We start from the raw sequence: 23,499 nt of genomic DNA on the forward strand, positions 1-23,499 counted from the left end.
GACTACATCATATGCTCAAATCTCTGGAGTGGAACTTGAATTTGTGACCATATGAAAGGCTTTGTCTGGGGTTTTTGAGACTCCTCTGGTGAAAGTAGACAAAGGAGCTAGAGAATTCACCCCCTTAGGACTCATTAAGGGAGTGGCATGGTGTTGCAGTAGTTAGTGCTGCTGCCTTGCAGCTACAGGGACTGTTTGATCCTGACCATGGGTGTCTCTGGAATTTGTATGTTCTCCCCATGTCTGTGGGTTTCTACCAGGTTCTCTGGTTTCCTCCTACTGTCCAAAGGCATGCAAGTTAGCCAATCCACCTAAGAGAAATTGTGCCCTAGTGTGGGGTGTGTGTGCCCTCTGATGGACTGGTGCCCTGTCATGGGTATACCCCACCTAGCACCCATTACCTTTTCAGGATAGGCTGACTCCCCATGACGATTAAGTGGTTTTGAAAAAAGTGAGAACTTATTAAAAAACAAGTTTAAAAAAAGTGCATTTGAAGCCTTGTTTATAAGTGCCAAGTTCACCCCCCCCTTCAACCTAAGGTCTCCATTCCTCCAATTCTGGCTCTTGCACATCCTAGTTTTAATCATTCCACCACTGGCATTCCCTTAGTTACCTCTGGCCCTAAAAATACTAACCGCTGAGCTACATAATGAGATACTAGGTCTTGTGCCCCAAATTTATTTGATAACACTCCTGTGAAGTGCTTTGCTAAATTTTACATTATTGAAGGAGCTATGCAAGCATATTCTATTATTTCTTCTCTACATTAATGTACACACATGGTTTAGTGTGTATACTTTGCCCAGTGTGTTGCTATTTTCTGCCCATTGGGAGATAGGATAATGTAGTGGGGATCTGACATGGAAACATGACAGTTCCAAGTATACAGGGTTAATGGTGGTAAGTGATCAAGAGCTTAGAAAACTTAAGTTTAAGTGACCTTGTGCCTGGCATTACATATGACTCCAGGCCCACAGCAATGTGGCCGACTCTTAACTGCCCTCTGAAATAGCAAAGCAAACCACTTGGTTCAAGGGCAACTAGGGATCGGCGACAAACGATGGCCTTGCTGGCAACACCCGCATCACATGAAAGAATAAAGATGCTGTTGCTGGAAGATACAGGATTGACACCACGCTCTCAAAATGTGGTGTAAATCCTACATTAATCTAGTAAGATATGGTGTACAATGATGCTGGTGTGAATGGGTGTTAGTATCTACAGGGTCAAAGTACCCATTCAAGCAAGGCTGGAGTGTCAATTTTGGAGCAGGCAGTGTCATGGCACTAAGGTGCTTTGTTGGTTAACCAATGTAAATGCCAATAGATCAGTAATCTATTCAAGCCAAGGGTGAACAGCCAAATCATTGCACAACCAACGTCACTGACTGCAAATACTGAAAGCACTGGTCAGCTGCCCCAGGAATCCCATCAATTCAATGGTAGCTTCCATATGCTAGGCTTACACAAAGCAACAGAGGCGGTTGGAGGCCGTAACTTGCAGGTCAACATGAACCTGCAGGGAAACAGGTACACTGTTGAAGTAATAAGGATTTATTTTAATATTTTGAAGGGCAAGTGTAAGTTTGGACAGCAAACTTGACTAAAACACTTATTGCACATAGGAATTTGCTTTGTCCACTCTAGTTTTGAAAGAAACATCTGGAAAGTTAGTGATACCCAGATTAGGGGTATGATCTGTCTGTTGCAAGGACAGAATGAAATCAGTATTAAATGAAATAGGTTGGTAATTAGCCAGTGTCTACAAAAAATTATAGACATCCCTCTCTGTCGGGGGACAAGAGGATATATAAGGAGGCAGGCCTCCATGAACTACCACAGCTGATATAGGAATTGGACCTGTGCTGTTGGCATCATTCTGCAACACACTAGCCATTCAGCCAAATGCACTAAGCTAGGGAATATGGGAATTGTCATATAGCAGGTTGTAGGGGAAAAAGGTTAAAAAGTTGGCATTAAAACACACTTTGGAATTTGAAGGTTCAACTTGCCAAACATACCGAGTTCAGAGCTGTAACAGATTTGAATTTTCTGGCTAAAACTCGCATGACCTTTGTCTTACCTGCACAATTAGTCAGTTATTTGTTGAATAAATCTGTACACATTTGGCATGAATGTTGTGAACCCTATCATTCTGAGAACTTACACACCCCAACAGGTGCATTGTTGAAGAGGATGACTGGGTCGCTACTGGGAGGTGAGCGATCAACAATGGAGAGACAGAAAAAGATAATTTTAACTGTGAGCAACACTGTCTGATCTATTGTATATATAGGGCATGATTATGTACAACTCTGTCTGAATAAGCTGCATTGTAAAAAACTAGCTTGTATAATATATCCAGAAATCATCCGTTACAAACACAAGAGAAACAGAGTTTTGCTGCAATTTATTGAGACGATTAAATATTTTAAGGTCACCATCAAAACAATATCCATAAATAAGGATAACTGAGGAAGCAATGTCCTGGTAGGTTTTTAATTAAGAAGAGAAGAAATATAATTTCGTTCACAGTAGCTTCCATTTACTTTCGATTATAAAATAGCAGTAGTGGCTACATTAATGAAACAGGTAATAGCTAAGACCTTATATAGGTTCAATGTTGCACCAGAAGGACTTGTGTAACCCTCTAAAATCACACCACCAAAGACTTGGCAGTGGGTTATTAATCAGACTTTGTAAAGGTTAAGTCCTCAAACACAAATTGACCAACAGCAGATATGGGAATGGGTGAAAGAAAAAAGGACTTCGGTACTGAAATTGGCAAAAATCAGATATCTGTCAATTAAAAGGTAAAATGTTGTACACTCAGGATATGCACTTACTGGAAAGTAAGATGCTGCCACAACCTGTGCAAAGTGACAGTACCGTGGCTTCCATCATCTCTGGGTCACTGCCAGGCATATCTGCCCTTCAGCTCCATAGGCTATTGACAGATCCAGCCACAGCATTGTCAGTCCCTTAAATGAACAGTCCTGATCCAACCATTCACCAGAACTGAACAGCATCAACAGAATAAAAAAGGTCACACACTGGAGCTGGTGTTGTCAACTGTTGCAGAACGACCCAACATGTATTTAGCTCAATGTCATCTTCCACATTCAGTGTAAGTGACAGAAGAGACAATACTGAAACTGGCAGGTTTCCAACATTGACTTGACAGCAAGAGATTCTTCCTCCTCCCTCCCATAGTCAATTACATATTTAGAATCACAACAACGGTAACAAGCATCTTCGAATCAAAACAAAGTCCATTAAAATACTATGAGAACCGCTGGATTGAATTTGTTCCAATTGTTCCATTCCTGTTATTGTTACATTACAATTGTTGTATTAAAACATCCCAATTACTATATCGAAACAATCGACCTCAAAACATCATCCCCTGGCTCAAGGATCAACTGATGCACTTTCAAATGGATCATCCCATTTGGGTCAATAGTTATTTAATTAGGACTAATTGAGAACTTCAGTTAAGGATTAAATTGAAAGGTTAACAATAAAACAAGCAAGATAGGTTATCACTCACCCCAAATAAAGGGATTTGGATAACTACCCTGCATTCTTCTCTTGCGCACACACTATTAAAACTTAGTTGGTAACTGGGCTGGACTCTGCAAGCAGCTCCCTTCGGAAAAAAAAAGATTTTTTTGGTAAGGAAATCAAATCCTGAAGCACTTGAATTTCAACATATCAAAACAAGAGATCCAAAATTAAAATGTTCTGTCCCAGACCTTAACATTGGCACACGAACAGCATGGGGAAAACAGGTAAGCTATTATATGGAAATGCAACCATTCACCCCGCCCCCCAGCCCTCCCCCCACCCCACCACTACCCACCAGGAGTTGGGAATACCGGCAGATTCAATATAAACATACCAAGATTCAGGACAATGATCAGAGTATTCATTTGCTCTGGAGCAAATATTTACTCTGGCGTGTATTGCAGCAGTTTACGGTTCAATCACTGGATTAAATTATCTCTTATGATCGATGCGTTTGGCTATATTATGCACTAAGAGACATTCTGCTGGCATTTTACTGAGCCACCTCAACAAGGGTTTTGTACTTGGCCCAACAATATGAAGACTGGTACACTATCAATGTTCTGCAATGAACATTTACTCTGTCTATATGCCTAGTACCCTAAGTGAGGCAATTTGAGGCACGTATACTCTTCCAAGTATTACATAATAGCAAATACCACTAAAGGCATCTAGGAGCAGATTATTAATCACTAATTTCACACTCTTGCATTCTGGACTTTGTTCTAACAGTGTAATTAGCATTACTGTTAATCAAATTAACTGGAGTGCCCTGAATACAAGTTAACACACACAGTAGGTGAGACAACATAACCCAAAGGCACCCCACACCCTACCCTGGAGGATCTTAGCAGAGGGATAAGCTACAGATCACCCGAGATGAAAACGATCTCGTTTTAAGAGGGAGGAGGAAACACTTCTGATTACATAGATTTCCCTATCTTGTTGACTCTACCCAATTTCACAGGACAACTCACACACACACACCAGAAAAAATTTGAACAGTCGTCTTCAAGGCAGAAGCAAGAAATTGATTCAGCAGAATCTCAGAGGGGATGAGTGTGCGTCTGATGTAGTTCCAGAATAAAGGCAATTCAGCCAATTCATCTTTAGCGCTGGTGGTTCAAAGCTACAAAGAGAGAAAAGATACATTTAAAACAAAGGTAAAAGATCATTCATCAGATGCAAGGTCTATGGATTCTCTTGTATTTCCAGAAAAATAGTCAGCATCCTTGCTTCACAAGTGGAAAGCTTTTCCATTGTTGTTACCTTCGCATGAGTCAGTCAACTGCTCCACAATACAAATAGTTCTAAACAAATACCCCAAGTGCCAATGTTACAGAAACTGACATTAAAACAGGTTGAGGTAGACAGTTGCAACCAGAGGCTGAAGGGAAAGTTGTTGGGCTGCTTTGTACAACGTTTACCTAAACGCAATGCATCGCATGAATATTAGGCCCTACACTTCTTTAGAAAATGGCAGATCCATTGCTGAGCAATGGTTTCTGAGTTAAGGACATTATCAGTTAGTTTGGAATACCAGATAATTCTTTCGGAGAAATGTGTTCTGAGTGTAAGATCCGGTACTCATTACAGCAGACTTATAGAACCATAAGTCAAAACCATAAGACAGAAAATCAGATAGGCATGTAGAAAGAAAGATGCTGCAAATCAGATTAACCGACTAAGTCTGATATTGTGGGGCAGGGTATGGAGGGTGGGGAATTGTGTAAACAGTGTGAAACACAATAGGTGACTTTAAAGGAAGATCATTTATTGATGATCCCTCACTTCAACTGAAAAGTAAAAGTAACAGGTAAGTTGTACAAAGATATTAATTAGCATGTAGTTCTTCCCCTAGGGTCCTTCATTCTTTACATGCTTCACCTTCCCCCTTCAGATGTGTGTTTAGACAAATTGATACCCAAAGTCTCTGAAATTCATGATCTGGACATTAGCAAGCGTGAGTGAATGGAGTCTTGCTCCATTCCTTGCCTGAGAAAGTAACCTCCTGGTAGGAGAGTTTGCTGGAATCAAGTCTCAATACTGTGTCCGTGCTGTCACACGCACACACACACACATATCTCAACACAAATATACCCTAAAATTAAGTACAAAAAAAATGTATAAAATAGTCAAAGTCCCAAATCCTACCTTTTATTTTAACACCAGGAACACTAATGCACAAGACTCCCATTGCAATGTTGCAAATGGCTAGAAGTCCTTGTACACCGTACTTCTCTAGTTGGTATTACAGAGAAATATTGTCTGTGTTACTAACCTAATTTGAGGGTTCTTGTCCAATCGCTTCTGATCAACAGTCTGCACTGATCTTTGGGATATAGGCTCCTTGTGGGCCTTGTTCAATCTACATTAAAGACAAATCATTAGATAAAGATTTAACCTATTCCTTCACCATTCAGACAGACAGAGTACTAGGGACACGAGTAGGTCAATCAGCCCTTAAACCTTCCCCACCATTCAATTAAATCATGGTTGTTCTGTATTAACTCATTTATCCACCTTGGCTCTATGACTCTTCATACCCATGCCAAACAAAAATCTTCAAATGATAACGTTTTTAAAACTGCTCAGTCAGGACATTGCCTCTCCAACATGCCAGAAATTCCCCAATATGCCTTTATGTGGCTAAACAGAACCATGTTCTTTATCAATGTTGCACGCAGTCACTGCACAAACTCTTCAGCTGCTGCCTTGGCAGACCAGTTTCAGTTTCCACCTCAAAGCAGCAGGATACTAAAATCTGTGAATCCAATAATCCTGGGCGTGGGAAGGGAAGTGCCTTCATGCATACAGCTTATATATCACCCGATTTACCCCTCCTTAGTCCAAATCCAATACTGACCCGACGAGCACCTTTGTACAGCCACTTCTCTCTGTCAAAGGGCTCTCTGAAATGAGCAAATAGGTTGCCAAATGACACGGGTTGCTCCTACAATGAGAAAAGGAAAGAATTCATGGATCAGAGATCTGGCAGCTGTCAGAAGCAGCACTGTAAATATTTATGCAGTTTACTTTACCAAGGCTTTATTCTAACCCTTAAAAGACGGCAACTTTAACTGCAATAAATCTGATCCCTCCCTTTCACAATGAAAACAAGATGATCTTTTGATAGAGTGGACATGGGGAAGATGTTTCCATTAGTAGGAGAGACTAGGACCAAGGGCACAGCCTCAGAATAAAGGGAAGACCTTTTAGAACAGAGATGAGGAGAAACTTCTTTAGCCAGAGAGTGGTGAATCTATGGAATTCATTGCCACAGAAGGCTGTGGAGGCCAGGTCATTGAGTGTATTTAAGACCGAGATAGATAGCTTCTTGAATGGTAAGGGGATCAAAGGTTACAGGAAGAAGGCGGGAGAATGGGGTTGAGAAACTTATCAGCCATGATTGAATGGCAGAGCAGACTCGATGAGCTGAATGGCCTAATTTCTGCTCCTATGTCTTATGGAAAGCAGTGTCAAAAAGAGATTTCTATGCTGTAGAAAGGAACATCCTCAATTTTATATAAGGAGCAAGCACCCAGACCTCTTGACCATATAGATCAGATTCAGGATAAAGCTTTATTTTCCCAGATAAATACCCAAAGTTCTCTCATGTCATCTCCTGTGGTGCAAATAATCAAGCAGCTGACTTTTTACTCGAGGTCAGATAGCAGGCGATGTGGCCACGTAGGGGAACAGGGAGGCAGCATCACAACCAACCGGAACTCGACACAACAAATCAGGAATGGGCAACAGTTCATCAACCTTTGACCTTCCTAGCACCAAGATCAATTTCTGGTCTCACTGTTAGCTCAGAATCAAACCTGGTGTCTTCCTATTCAGCATAGTTCAGTCTCAAATCAGGTGGAACATTAAACATGCTTTGATTTCATTTGAAAAACGTAACAAACCAATTTTCCTTAGCAGCTAAATCTGTCTCTCCGACTACAATAATTTAATGTTAAAAGTAGGGATGGTGGGGTTGGAGGTGGGGGGCGAAAGAGGGTGTGGAATTGGAATCAAACATGAACATCAGCCCAGGATGGTTTCAAACTGAAGTGATAAACTGATCATATATTTTGTCACTGTCCCTAGCAACAAATGTTTGGTCATGTGAATTTTTCAACAAGTGAAACCATCATCCTCAAATTTAATGCATCTATACCAATACATAAAATAACATAAATGCCAGTGATCCCTGCCACAAGAAGTGTTTCTGTGAACAACAGGCCAGACCAGGGCAGAATTGGAACCTCCCAAAACTTGTTGGAAAGGCATGGTAACCAGCTTACCTATACAATAGAGAGTCAGATAACCTACTTACACTGGCAACACCACATTGCACAGATACTGACCTTTGCAGGAAGCTTCTCTCGATCAACAGCAAGGTTCAGGTTAGAGAGAAGACTGGACACTTCGGGTATACCATTTAGTTCCTGAGGACAAACAGACAGTTCGATGTTTTGGGCAACAAAGTTTGTAGGCTTTGAACTTTGCAAAGTAATTCCCACCTTGTCACTAAAGCTGCACCTCACTAGCCTCAGCTTTAGCTGAGTACAGGGAAGACTGGCAATACTCTACAAAAGTAGTTTTGCCCATATACAGTAGGTGGAATTGCTAACAAAACTTCTGCAAAATGGCTGAACAATTAGTGACACCTATAACTAGATGTCTCCTGTACATTAACAGCTGGTTCCTGGACAGGCTGGGGAGTCAGCCACACCCAAGACCAAACCCAATCACTGAGCAAAATGGCAGATTACTGATAAATGCCACAAGACACAAGGCTCAAGTTCAGAATCAATTTACATCACCACTGTCAATTTTTAAGAATCCACTTCTCTTCAAGGAATCCAAGTGAATACAATTTCAGAGTTTACACTGAAGAGCTGCAGCACCTACTGGATAAGTTTGACCAAAATGCACATACTCCATTGTAACCTTAAGCCCCTTACCTAGATAGATATATCCAATTCAATCCCATGTGATCTTCACCCTATGCCCAATTCTTTGGCGCAATGAATTTGTTGGAGAGAAAGCTCTAAAACTACATCAAAAATCTCCCAGAGATTACAAACGACAGACATACAAATAGCTCTTTTTTTAAACCACAAAAACTACTCTCTGATCAATGCCATCAGTTAACAACCACCTGGGACTCACTTAATGCTCTTTTGAGCTGTCTTGCTATTTTGAACTCGTCTTAATAACTTCAATATTTAAATGCACATCCTCAAAATGCTGAGAGTGGGATGTCAGTGACTAAACCATATAATCAAAACTTCTATATAGTAATAGATTTGACAGGGTTAAAGGGAAATTGAAGTCTGAGGTAAATACTGTCCAACAATGGGCAAGGGTAGAAAAACTTGTAACCATGGCATTCCCAAAAGGACGGGTGGCTTTTAGCCCATTGGAATGGAGAGGCTAAACCTGAGAGCTCACAAGAGTGTACAACCTTGAGTTTCTGGTTGTTAGCTTAGAACAATTGAGGTGAAAGCACAGCTTTCTAATCACTGACCTAATAAAACGGAGACCTTTGGATTAATTACTGAAGATCTTTTACCGATTTAAATGATTTTGAAGCAACATGCACATGGCTAATGAGCTATAAAGTCTTCCTATGCTCACAAATGAAACACGAGCCTGCATATTAACAGTACATAAATAATACACAAAACCATAGGGATAAAACTGTAACCTGCGAACCACTACTGGGAATTGTTTTCAGACATTTGATTCCAATGGCTTAGGAAGCAGTGGAGTGGGGTCTAAAAAAAACTTGGTTCTCGTTTACATTCTAGGCAATGTGCCTTTAGCTGCCCAGCAAGGATATTTATAGCTACTTACATTTCAAAGAAACCTCTACCTCTCTTGTTATGAATGCTCAGTGTTTGAAAAAAAACAAAATGGCCAGTTTGAGAAGTGAGTTGAGCAACCTGGGGAATGGAATTAGTTTAACACAAACATTGCTGGAAAAACTCAGGTCTGACAGCATCTGTGGAGAGAAAGACAGAGTTAACGTTGAGTCCATATGACTCTTCAGAGTTCTGAAGAACTCTGTCTTTCTCTCCACAGGTGCTGTCAGATCTGAGTTTTTCAAGCAAATTTGTTTTTGTTTCAGATTTCCAGCATCTGCAGTATTTTGCTTTTATCTGAATGGAATTAGTTCATTATCTGCCCACATCGTCAAATGACAAGGATATGTTGAATGGTTAAAATAACAGATATACTAAGCAATAGAATTAAAAGTACTGAGGAAGAGATGGAGATTCTTACATGTGCTTTCTTGCGCAACAAAAATTTATTCTCTATTTCGTGCTCAGCTCCTTTCTCTGTGCCCTCGGGTGCAGTGTTGACAGGAGTTTCTGACCTCAGGGCTTCAACTGACTTAACAGGATTGTCGACAGGGAGCTCTGGCTCTTTTGCGGACTTTGATTGGGGATACAGCAACCACTGGTCTAAATCGGTCTTCTGCTGCTCTGTATCGCGTTTGCTTGGCTGGCCTGTCTGCACGCCATTCTTGTCTCTCCCTGCTTGTTTAAGTAGCCACTCGTTGACCGCCTCTTTTTCACAACTCCGGCCGCACACGCACTCCGAGAAGCTGCTACACTGCTCGTTGGCTTTACACACGTCTGCCACTCGGATTGGTGGCTGAAGGCAGCGGGAATTGTTTGGTGAAGCAGGCGATGGTTTCTTGGCACTATGGTGCTCATTCAGGCACTTAAGCTTGCCAAGGTTTTCGATCTCTACTGCTTTCTTCTGAACACTACAGCAGCTACCACAGGATTCAGCCTTGCTAGGCTTCAAAAGCCACTCGCTGGTGGTATACTTTTCTCTGAAAGGCTGAGTTATGGATTTCCATTTGTCTTCATTGGTGCTGCCACTACTTGCTTTTTCAGAACGTGCATTCTTCACTTCAGTGACACTCATTTTTCCAGAAGATGGGCTCACTTCTTCCATTTCTTGGTCCACAACCTCCATGTCAAATTCTCCTATTAGCTCAAAGGTGGAAGAACCATCAGATGACTCGGAATGCTTGCGTGGAGGGGTATCGCTCCTGGATTTCTGCTTCTCGGGAAGTAGCCAGTGCTCAAGACCCTGACGATGACCCCAGGCTTGCAATTTATAGTAATTCATATCGACTGGATTCTCATGAGTGGAATTAGGGCATTGCTGTGGAGTGGTCTTCTCAGTTACGTCAACATTCTGCTTGCTGGAAAGCAGCCAGTGCTCCAGGCCCTGCCGATGACCCCAGGCCTGCATCCTATAGTAGTCTGGATCTTTTGGGTTCAGGTTACAGTTGGTGGAGGTTTGAGTATATTGTTGAGCAGCAACGTTCTCAGCTGGCTGATTCTTTTGCTTGTTAGGAAGTAGCCAGTTTTCAGGGCCCTGTTGATGCCCCCAGGCTGGCAATTTGTAGGGGTCGGAATCCTTTGCACTGGGACTTGGTGGTGATCCCTATGGAAAAATTCAACATAGCGGTCAATTTCAGATATTTCCAATGCAGAATATCACCCAGACGTCAGTACTGAATCCCAACATTAATCCATTCCAGAGATCCCCACACACATGAGCCAAGCATAGAATTCCAAGTATACCTATGCATTACCCATAAACCATCTTCCATGTATCTCATGGGGCTGCCTCCTTCAGCAGGCTTATAGTCCCAGATAGGCCTATATGAACATCTACTCAGCTCCAGGGGAGGTCCACAACCAGGATCAATATAAGCTTGCAAAAATAACTTGCTAATGACATGCAAAGTTATGCTGTTGGTGCTGAATCCATTCTGCAGTATAAACAGGTCAATTTACCTTCCAGACCATTCGACAGGGGTGAGCATTAATGCTCAATTGCATCCCCCATTTAAAAAATCAGTAAGTGAAAGATTGTCACCCAATTGTAGAATTAACAAGAAATTACATTAAAGATGTTACATAAATGCAATAAAACATTCCAAGGATCGCCACAGGGGACATTATATATTTTTAAAAACCACACAGCCACAAAAGGAAATAGTAGGGCAAATAACAAAAGCTTGGTCAAAGAGGTAGGTTTTAAGTAGTGTCATAGAAGAGGAAAGCGAGATAGGGAGGCAGTGTTTATGGAGTGAATTCCAAGAGCAGGTGAAGGCACAGCCACCGAAGATGGGGCAATTAAAATTGGGGATGATACTGAAGCCCAGATTATAGCAGCACAGGTCTCGGAGGGGCAAAGCCAGAGGGGTTTGAAAACAAGGAAAGGAACATTAAAATCAAAGCACTGCCTAACCAGGTGCTCACATAGCACAGTGTGCACAGGGCTGATGGATTAATGGGACTCAGTAAAAGTTAGGACACAGGCAGTTGAGTTTCGCAGTTGTTGAACATGGGAGGCTAACCAGCAGTGCAATAGTGAACACCAGAGGCAACAAAAAGGCATGGATCAAGGTTTCAGAAGTAGATGAGCCTAAGGCAGGGTTGCAAATGGGTGATGTTACTGAAGAGGAAATAGATGGTCTGTGATAACGTGGATGTGTGGTCGAAAGTTCATCCTGGGGTCAAATCTATAGTTTTAAATTAGTTACAGATAAGTATCTAATAATGAGCATTATCACTTGATAAATTGCCCTGGTAATTAATGATTAAATGGATCAGAGTTCAAGGATGTATAATCACATATCAGCACTTGAAAACCTTTTGAGTAAGCAAAAACATTTGCCTAATAATGTACTTTAACACCTACAGAATCTCATCCCATTTTATTTCACTATTAAAGCAATACAGATTAAAACAGGGGGAAGAGGAGGCAGGGTCACTGGACTACTGCTGTAGATAACCAGGGTAATGGGGTCCTGCGTTTGAGTCCCACCATGGCAGATAGTGAAATTTGATTTCAATAAAAATGACCATGAAGCCATTGTCAATAGCCGTAAAAACCCATCTGGTTCATTAATGTCCCTTAGGGAAGGAAATCTGCCAACCTTACCTGGTCTGGCTTACATGTGACTCCAGTCTCACAGCAAATGTGGTTGACTCTTAAATGCCCTCTGAAATAGCCTAGGAAGCCACTCAGTTCTCAAGGGCAATTAGGGATGGGCAATAAATGCTGGCCCAGCCAGCGACGCCCACGTCCCATAAACAAATAAAAAAATTCTACACTAAAGAAAACGGCAACATGCAAATTTACATCAAGTTAAAAGCAGCTTTAGCCTCAGTAGCTAAAGAACGATATTAACTGATGTTCTTCAGCACTTCCAATTTAAGCACTGTAGCAAACAGTTACGTCTTTGATTTCAAACCAGTCAGCTTTTTAGGTTACCCTTGGATTAGAAGCAATATAAAACACGCTTTATTTCACTTGCCTTCAAGCATTGACAATGTTAGAAATGCAGGTCCCTTTAACAGCAAACCAGGGCAAGCTTCAGAATGAATTGTGATGTGGTGCTCATTGAAGCCTGTACTTAAGAGCTAGGTTTTCCCCCTGTAGAGGGGTTTTTGCTTCTCGACAGGGAAAGGATCCCAAAGAGAAGAGTGGAAACTGGTATTTGTACTGTTGTGATTCACAGAATGTCTTCTGCTGCCTGATTTGGTAAATTAATATCCATCTACTAAACAAGCATTTCCGTAACCCTCTAACTTTATAATCTAACGTGTGAAGCACAGAACTGGAGGCATTTTCTCTTAAGCACATCTAACTAAATTTTATATCAAAGATGAACATTATAGCTTGATAAATTGTCCTGCTAATTAATGATTAGAAGGACCAGAGTTCAAGGATGTATAATCACCTATCAGCAAATCTTATATCAAAGTCCTGGACAACTGATCAAGAGCCACACGCTACATTTTCATTGGCACTGTGAAACATCACTCTGCAATGGTCCACCAGAAAATCTACAATGTTGGACAGAAATACAAATGGATTCTTTCACTCAAGCTTTAGTGCCTTTAAATTAAAAAAGGAGCCATCCGCATCACAATTACTCTTGAATTCAAAAGATTAGGTTAGTTCAGAGTGTCAATTATATAGAATTAGATTTAAAAAAAAGAAAGCAAGTGAATTACAGCCTTCACTGACCTCAATACAAACAGTTCCACAAATGTCACAATTAAAGTTCAAGATGCTTTCTGCACATACCAATAAATCAAATCGGTGCTATTTGTGACAGGAGGAGGCAAACTCATTTTCATATTGTGCAAAGTTCTTAATTCGTTATCTCAAGTTGTTCCTGGCAGTGACAGACATTTGACAAGCAGTACTAGCAAGCTATGTAGAAATAGTGGGAACACAAACCACTTGACCCTAAATGGAAAACTCTAATCATCAGTACTCAGAATTTATAGTTCCAGGCAGTCTATCGATACCCACCTGGCCAGACTGTTTCAGGAGACAATCTTGCAGGTTCAAGATTGGCATCCGCACAGGAGGGGGACTACGCAACCAGTCAGCAAGTGGGCATTCCTTCCCATTGGGGAATGATTTCTGTAAGAAGAAAGCCAGCATTAGTACTACTTCATTAAGTGAAGGATATAAAGTCAGACAGCAGCAGTGCACAACATACGGTTCATGGCATAGCCCAATGCTCCAGGCTGTCATGTATGCAGCATGCTGCACAAATGCAGAGGAAAAATAAACATACGGCTCAACATGTGGATGGAACATCGAGATCACTGGTCATTTACCATGGGAGCAGAACAGACACTACTTTTCTCACAAGCTGAGACCTACAACAAGGTGAATGAAGTGCACAACATACTCAGTCCACAGTGTACACGCCACCAAATAAGCCCCACAATATGCTCAAATGTGCCAAGAACACATTACAGCCCTAAGGGTAAAGCTGAATATCACTGTGCATAGTTCTATAATGCCACAAATTTTACACGCATGCAAAGCCAAAATTCAGTGGTGAAAGCATTTACATATTTTGCTTTATGCAACATCTGCTTAATTACAAAACATTAATACTGTACATGTAATTAAGGCCAATGAGTTTCAGAGAGCTAACAGTGTTATAAAGATCAAAGTCACAACTAAAAGAGACCAAAATCAAGGGCTTTTGACATGAAAGTGAGCAAATAAATTCATCATCATTCGGGTAATAAACGTCCTTGCTATGAACTATTACAAAGCAGCCAATACTTCAGAAAACCTGTCACATCTGGATTTAAATTGGCACATAGAACTTCCCAAACATTTAGCAACAGTACAGATAATGGAAGTTTAAAGTGTGACCCTTTGAGAACTACAAATTTCACCAAAAGTGGAACGGCCTTTCAATTGTTATACGAAAGACCAACAAAGCCTGATTTTATATTCAAACCCTGCTGGAATTTCACTTCAATTCCTATGCGTTCTCAGCGCTGTGTGGAGTCTTCATGCAACTATTGGCATTATTACTGGTTTATACATATATTCCAGAAAGTGGTAAAATAGTGCAGCTTTCAAACAATACAAAGCACAGTACATCAGGCTTAAAATCAGTTCACTTTGAACTGCAAGGGACTTGACAAGCTACATTTTAAAAGTAAAAAGGCTTACCTTTGTCAGCAGTGGAACAAAGCAGTAATCCAGATCAGCTGCCATGGTGCAAGAACTCGTGCACTCTGTCTCTGAAACCTACACCAGATCAGACATAATTCTTATGATTCCTGTAGTCAACATACACAAGGTCCTATGCGTCACACTTAGCAAAATACACCTGCACACATTATCGCTCAGTGTAAATGCTAATTCATTTGCTGTCCCAAAACTTGGAGCTGTGTTAGTCACCTGCCTTCTTACTTCAAAGCAGGGGTTTAAATTTAGCCCAGAAATAAGAGGCTGGCCTTACTTAAGAGGGAGAAACCGGTTATTTCTAATCTAGATTTGAAACCTAATGCAATTTCCAAATCCTTCCAATCAATCTTTCACCACCATGGCAATAAGGAAATGGTAACCTTGCCAAACTCCATGGTCACTAAAGCAATTTTCCTGTGACATAGATGATACTTCTCAGTTGTATTATTGAAATAACTACAAGCCTTCCACCAATAAATAAGAACTTTAATTGCTCCATTCCATAAACGCTTATGAAAAATAAACCTTCTTTGAACTAACAGATAGGCTAAGATTCTTACCAATGTTTTGATGGCCCCGAAGCTTGTAATGGCTTGGCGGAGTGAAGGGATGTCGGCTTCAAAATTCAGGGTTGGAGATTCTTCTGGTTTCAGAGTCAGGTTCTTCAATCTGGAATGGGACACGTGCTAAATCAGTAATATGCTGTGCTGCTTTCCTATTTAAGTGTTGGGGAAAGCTGTGGAAACATCATTTAACACACACAGGCCATTCTATATAAAAGCAAAACACAGTGGATGCTGGAAATCTAAAATAAACATAGAAAATGCTGGAAACATTCAGCAAGAATGGAGAGAAACAAAGTTAACTTTTCAAGTCGATGGCCTTTCATCAGAACTGGAAACACTAAAGATCTAGCAGGTTTTAAGCAAGTACTGTACAGAAGCAGAGAAAAGTATATGACAGCAGGAAAGAAAAGAACAAAAGGGAAGGTCTATGATGGGGTGGGGGGGGTGGTGTGTGTGTGTGTGTGTGTGTGTGTGTGTGTGTGTGTGTGTGTGTGTGTGTGTGTGTGTGTGTGTGTGTGTGTGTGTGTGGAGAATAGCAGGAGATATTAAATGACGAAAAGGGTGATGGTGCAAGGCAAAAGGAGATGTTAATGGGACAACCAAAGAAACAAAAGACAGATCTTGAGGCGGTATAAATGGCAATAGCAGAGTCATTACCAACTGTGTGGTTGACATTGTTAAGCTTAATGTTGAGTTCAGAAGGCTATGAAGTGCCTAAATCAAAAAAATGAGGTGCTGCCCCAAGCTTCTGTTGAGCTTCAGGCCATTCTGTATTGCTGAAAACAAAAAGGGACATACTGACAAAGCTTTTTGTCTTGTACTCATCAGGACAGGATCACAAGAATGCCAAATCTCAAAACTAACCTGTCCTGATGAATGCAAGATGAGAAGCTTTGACAGTATGTCTCTTTTCACAATCAATACTCAAGCTCTGTAGTACCAAGCAGCCATTTTATATATTCCTCACCTGTCCCTCCAACGACAGGGGCTATTGTTTATATGGAGCTCACTGCAGGTTGGGATAATGGTGTAAGGTAAGCTCTCAACATCCATATAACCCAATTTTGATAACACTGCTGCTCTTTCTTAACTCCAAATACCTTTAATATGAATGTGGCATTATTTGGAACAGTGTTGCTGAGTCCAACACCCTCCCTAATCAGTTACAGAATCCCACACCCCTGCTAATCTGTCACACACAGCTAGGCACTGAACAGAGCTGGTCTATGAATTACAGCCCATTAAGGATCATTTATTACAGGTTAAGTATCCTTTATCCATAAATCCGAACACCGAACATATCCAAAAACCACACTGTTTTTGACCCCCCCCGCCCGCCTTTAGCATGTCCAGTTGTTTGACTGCATTGTTCATCTTGTGATTTTTGTGGTGAACATGTCAAGATGATGATTTCAGGTACCCTATATTTATTATTCAGCGATACATCTTACTTTTCTAGTCATTTTATACACTTTAGACTATAGCTAGCTTAGGCTTAGACTATCATAATGTAGTTTTGTCTGCAGTATCTGAAAACTGAAACTATCTGAAATCCGAAATGCAATCAGCCCCAAGAGTTTCGGATAACGGATACTAGACCTCCATATCACAAGCACAAAGTGAAAGGCTTTCATTGCTGAATTGAAGTTACTCTAACTGAATTTTGATTTCAAGTTCATGAAATATATTGGCAATGAGTATAATGCATTTTCTTAAAACATAAAAGCGTGGCAGCTCTCACCTCTCCAGGCAGGTTATAATTTGATCAGTTGGAAGGTTACTCTGAGGATGTTCCAATTGATGAATAAGACAATTGAACTGACCCAGCAGCTGAGGGAAAATAAAAATTGCTTTTATACTTATATTATGGAACAACTCAAAAAAATCTTTGTACAATTCAATTATCCTCCTGAATGGCCAAAAGTGGCAGCCATTCTGCGCGAGCAGTATCCTACACATAACAGAGATCAATCACTCGTTATAAGGAGGAATCTCAAAAAAGAGATGCAGGACAGCCAGAAACTCAAAGCATATAAAGTTGTAAAGAGGCTGCAGAAATAGGGAGCAATTAGGTCATGAAAGGATCTGAAAATGAGAATAAGGATCTAAAGTCATAACATTTGAGGGGGAGGGACTGGGAGCTGGTGTAGGTCAATGATGATGAGCAAATGGGCCTTACTGTAGACAGGGGATACACAGCAGTTTTAGGCCAGGCAGTGTCTATGGGGCATAAGAGATCATAGAAAAATCAAGTCTGGACATTATAAAAGTCAAGCTAAGGATTTTAGAGGTAGACGGGCAGAGATAGGTTGACGGCAGGCAATGTTGGGGAAACAGAATAGGCAATGAAGACAAAACACTGGTTGTTTCAGTTCTGAAATGCACTAGCTCCAGGAATTATTTCATACATTGGCTTAGTTTATCACTAATAAGCTGCACTTGTGAGCAGGAATTAATATAAAATTTATCAACATACCTAATTTGGCATCTTATAAAGCATATCATTCACAAAAATCTCAACAAACAAGCACAAACATTGCATCAGCCTTTTAACAAAATGCACACCCAAAGATCCAAATATGTCACTTTTCTAATCTAAGACCAACCTCTAGAATTGTTGCTCTAATGGTTAAACCGTTCCCTTACCCAGTAAAGCTGCTGAATCTGTTGCTGCAGGGCTTCTTCCTTCAGCTGTTGCACAAGGTCAATCTGCTCCAAGAGATAAACCTCCCTACTCCGCAGGCACTCCAAGTGACGGCTGATGCAGCTGTGAATTTGAAATTTTACCTACAAAAGATCGAGAAACTAAGCAATGGCATTCCTTATTCGGGAAATTTTGTGCACCAATACTACAACAAATAAAGCCTACAGACTGTCGTGTTAACAAAATCCTCATTTTACTTAAAATTGGCATGAGTATTTCCATCCAGCACTTAACATGGTCCAAGCAAAGCTTACCTCCTTACTGTTTGCTTTTATCTCCTGTTCAGCCTTAATGATGCTGCTAATGGCCATCTCCAGATCTCGTTTGGCCTGCATACAATTCGTTATCAAATCCTTGGGTTGGAAGTTGGTACTTTCCCCACCCTGGTTGTGTGTTGGATTCATCTTGGTCTCTGCTGAAAAAAGAAGGTTGTTAAGATAAACATAGCCATGGACATGCAAGATTAGCAGGGCTGTCACTCAACACCCAATAAATGCTGTTAACTTAAAAGCAACTTAACATTAAGAACACCAAACATCGACTGTTCAAATTCTGGCTGATTTTACATTACTTTAGTTCACTTAGCAACCTGACCTCTCACCGACATCCGGAAGAGCACCATTTTAAATTCAGATCCTCAAAGCACTTGGCTATTCCACAACATATTTAAAGTAAATCCAAAAGGGGATTTTATTTTAAATTAAAGCAGAGATCCTCTGGTGTTGCACATGACAAGTCAGAGGTTTTGCTTTTGCAGAGGAGGGAGAACTGAAATGTATAGCTGGGGGGGGGGGGGAAATATACATCCTTCCTCCCATGAAGGAAGAAGGGAAACAAACTATTTTTAATACATTTAAGCAATATTTATTGGTAAGCTACTTTAAATTCAAGTATGGCCAAAAAGTTTCTCAAACTTGAATACTCTAAGTTTTGGGTGGCTCGTTTTTTGGCCAACGCAAACACAATAGGCCAAGTGGCCTCTTTCTGTACCATAAGCTTTCTATGATTCTATGAAAATGGTACACCATTACTAGGAAGGCAACTGTTCTAACATTTTAGCTTGCACTTCTAAATTTTAATTTATGACAAAACCCTTCATTATTTTCAGGAAAATTCTTTAAGTTGATCCTATGTGTAGGTAAATTTAATGATTGTAATTGTATATATCGTGCAACAAGTGATCAGCTTAGCAGAGAAAGGAAAATGGCAGATAAATTTGGTTCTTTGGTCGATTTTTCCCACTGCTCTCACTTAATTTACTTCATGTCCTCAGTGATTCTCACTCAAAGTTTTTCTATGCTTGCATTTAACCCGCAGGTTCCCTGCTGCATCAGCTACAATTTTCCGGATTTAAGAAAATATAATTTGACTAAACGAATACGAACCCAAGAGGAATTTACATAGGACACAAAATGAGAGACTGAGTTATTTATACGAGGCAGATCTCCTATTGCACAGTTCAGAGTGAAGCTGAGAATATTGTTTTATAACAACAGGGGCATTATCAACAAAGGATTGCAGGAAGTGCAACATTTCCAGGAGGTGCAAGCTGAATTGAGGAGTTTTAACGTATCCATTAATTCACAAAAGCTTTAGTTAGCCCATATTATAGTTTCCTCAATAGAACAGACGACTATGTAAGGCAATTTGACGCTATTAAATCCAGATCTGAGGAGATGAATAGGAGCATCTGAATGAGGGGTAATGCATGGAGCCAAAATGAGGTGTCTCAACTACATGATTTCTAGTGAATAATTTTCATTGATTTGGACCTTAAGTGGTGTCACCAACATTAAAGATAGCTTTACGATTTTAATTAACATTTTTATTTTAGTACAGCTACAAGTCTCTTTTTTAAGAAAAACACAATCCAGATTTCACACAACAACAAATTAGTGTATTTCATAAGTGGATCTCAAAATTTAGGAAAGTCATAGGAAATTTGTTTTTCAAAGAAGTTGATTTACAGCTGCAGGAAGAGAAGGAAAAAATTGGGCCACAATGCTGGACAGCTAAATTTACAATGGGAAGAAGATGTGGTTATTATTCTGAAAGGCAGAAATCGAAAGGGCTGAAGCTGCTTTTTTGTATTCAAATCTATCTTACAGGCATATGGCATAGGCATTTTACATGAAGTGTTTTTATTTTAAACTGGAAAGTCACAAATCACACCGCAGGAAAAGCTGAGACTCAAAATACATTCCAATCAGATCCCTTTTATTTTGTCCACGTGTCTGCCTGGAACTTGTACACTGTTTCTGCAGCAACATTTGCAGCCACAGTAAAGAATGCCTTATTTAAACATTTCCTTGTTTAGCAACCCCATCTTAAATAAGGTCATTACTGTAGGTAAAGACTTCCTCATTGAGAGCAAGGCTGAAGTTAAAACATGCAAATTACAAAGCTGATGCAAAGCTCCAAGTGGAGAACTACTGTTCCAGCATTTGCACTCAGCAGTAAAAAAATGCATTTCCCTGCTTAGCAAACTTGTCTCAAATTGGTAGATGACTTACTGTAAGTAAAGTCTTCCTCATTATAAGAATGATATTTAAACGTGGGCTTGCAAATTTTAAGTTGGCATAAAGTCCCGTATAATTACAGGGTAAATAAATATGTTTAGGATATATTCAACAGCAAAGGTTTTTCTGAAATTTTGGTTAAGCTTCAATGTTAAAGATTACCATATTGAAAAGACTTACAAACTCTTTAATATACAATACATAGATAAATTGTATTTTAAAATCCCTTGAGGGTTCACAGCACAAATAAAACTTGGAACTACAGCCTGCCTAAGTGTGTATACTCCTCACATAATTGACCCTTCACTCATTTCCAGTACTGCTCAGTTCATGTTATGGCATCACAGATGGTATGCTTACAATTCACCCAACTCTGGTCCTTTGTGATATGATTGCCCACAGGTTTACGGTATGAAGACAAACTGCATAGCACTGAAACTCAAGCCCTCTTCAGTAGAATGCAGGGATATAAACTAGCTTTACGAGAGGCTTGGCCATGGGTGCAAAATCAAATGCCTTGGGGAACAAAATGAATAATGCTTTTCATTCCTTCTTGGACAGCTGCAGCAAGGTAGGGATAGGATGCATTCTACATCTCACTTACACCCCCCACCATCCCTGAAATCCACTTGACTATGAGCTGCAGCGCTCTGTCCATCTTAAATTGTTCATATGAAAAGCCTGCAAGTGCCAGAAACAAACTTGCACTGCTCGTTATGCGAAATCAGCTGTCACAACCACAGTAGCAGATTCTATCACTCAATTCAAAGAACTGCATAATCTTGTGGCATAATTTTCTTCCATCTTGCATTCGTTTTTCTTTCCCTCAGCCTCAAACTTCCCTCCCACTCAGTAAATTGCGGTATTGATAAGAGGGGAATTGGGTACTATTCATTGCTCATCTGGTGGGAGTGGAAATAATGCAAACAGTTACCGAAACAAACATCTTTGGAGTAGCATTTTACATCCGGGGGGGAGAATTTCTCACACCCGCTGCCATTTTGCATCGTCTAATTAAATTTATCACGCACCAGCTCCACAAAATTTAAAACGAAATAATCCCACCCAAAAGAAATCGACAGATCAATTTGAACAAAGCCATACGCAGGTTACGTCCACATGGAAACTATCGGGTGGAAAGCCATTAACCTTCAATCTTTCCCCCACCATCCTAGAAATGAGTCGATGGAACAGAAAAAAGTTTCAGCAAGAGGGAACCAGGAACTGTGCGAAAATCAGGGTTTACGTTAAAATAGAGGATGTTCGGATTGAATCTACCCTCCAAGGTGCCTTCTAAATCTGCAAGTTGGAGCAATGGCTGCCAGGCCTGTGCTCTCTGGCCGCCATCATCCCTCCACAGTGCCAGGTCAATACACCGAGTGGGCAACAACAGGAATTATTCAGCACACACACACATGAACTGATACTGAGAACCGTACCTCTGAGGGGGATGCAAGTGAAGGACCTCCGAACCGAACCGCTACCGTTAGCACCACCACAACAGCCCGGCTCCAGTACCGTCCGACCACCGACCGGGCCGCTCCTTATATAATACCGGCCACGTCGGAATAGAAACCCCGCCCCCACCACCAACCCCTGCGCGCTGACGTCATCCGCACAGCCGGCCGTCACATCAACAGTCCGCCACCAGCGTTTCGTCCGGCCTCACATACGCGGGGGGGGGGGGGGGGCGGGGGGGACGTCGAGACCCACCTTTTTTTTTGGGGGGGGACGGGGGACGGGGGGGACGGACGACGACGACGAGACCCACCTTTTTTTTTGGGGGGGGGGGGACGGGGACGAGGACGAGACCCACCTTTTTTTTTGGGGGGGGACGAGACCCACCTTTTTTTTGGGGGGGGGGGGGGACGAGACCCACCTTTTTTTTTGGGGGGGGGGGGGCGAGACCCACCTTTTTGGGGGGGGGGGGGGCGAGACCCACCTTTTTGGGGGGGGGGGGGGGGGGGGCGAGACCCACCTTTTTGGGGGGGGGGGGGGGGCGAGACCCACCTTTTTGGGGGGGGGGGGGGGGGGGGGGGCGAGACCCACCTTTTTGGGGGGGGGGGGCGAGACCCACCTTTTTGGGGGGGGGGGGGGCGAGACCCACCTTTTTGGGGGGGGGGGCGAGACCCACCTTTTTTTGGGGGGGGGGGGGCGAGACCCACCTTTTTTTGGGGGGGGGGGCGAGACCCACCTTTTTTTTTGGGGGGGGGGCGAGACCCACCTTTTTTTTTGGGGGGGGGGGGCGAGACCCACCTTTTTTTTTTGGGGGGGGGGGGGCGAGACCCACCTTTTTTTGGGGGGGGGGGGGGGCGAGACCCACCTTTTTTTGGGGGGGGGGGGGGCGAGACCCACCTTTTTTTGGGGGGGGGGGGGCGAGACCCACCTTTTTTTTGGGGGGGGGGGGGGGCGAGACCCACCTTTTTTTTGGGGGGGGGGGGGCGAGACCCACCTTTTTTTTGGGGGGGGGGGCGAGACCCACCTTTTTTTTGGGGGGGGGGCGAGACCCACCTTTTTTGGGGGGGGGCGAGACCCACCTTTTTTTGGGGGGGGGGCAAGACCCACCTTTTTTTTGGGGGGGGGGGGCGAGACCCATA

The 23,499-nt window shown here is 41.8% G+C and overlaps 1 protein-coding gene across 3 annotated transcripts; it reads right to left on the minus strand.

The window, feature by feature from the left end:
- Nucleotides 1-2,392: 2,392 nt before the first annotated feature.
- ncoa4 (nuclear receptor coactivator 4) lies at nt 2,393-22,497 on the minus strand. Of its 3 annotated transcripts, none has more exons than XM_041176504.1 (12): nt 22,342-22,497; nt 18,638-18,795; nt 18,326-18,466; nt 17,421-17,509; nt 15,674-15,782; nt 15,096-15,173; nt 13,923-14,036; nt 9,849-11,030; nt 7,925-8,005; nt 6,433-6,519; nt 5,848-5,934; nt 2,393-4,695 (listed from the first exon to the last, which is right to left on the minus strand). In XM_041176504.1, the coding sequence occupies exons 2-11, from the start codon at nt 18,785-18,787 to the stop codon at nt 5,881-5,883; spliced, it is 2,085 nt and encodes a 694-aa protein (XP_041032438.1). In that variant the 5' UTR covers nt 18,788-18,795; nt 22,342-22,497; the 3' UTR covers nt 2,393-4,695; nt 5,848-5,880. The 3 variants fall into 3 exon arrangements, with proteins under 3 accessions (XP_041032438.1, XP_041032436.1, XP_041032439.1); XM_041176502.1 differs by having other exon boundaries at nt 18,638-18,798; XM_041176505.1 differs by lacking the exon at nt 5,848-5,934 and having other exon boundaries at nt 18,638-18,798.
- Nucleotides 22,498-23,499: the final 1,002 nt, after the last annotated feature.

This window comes from Carcharodon carcharias, chromosome 28 (assembly GCF_017639515.1).
Source record: "Carcharodon carcharias isolate sCarCar2 chromosome 28, sCarCar2.pri, whole genome shotgun sequence".
Taxonomy (NCBI): Eukaryota; Metazoa; Chordata; class Chondrichthyes; order Lamniformes; family Lamnidae; genus Carcharodon; species Carcharodon carcharias.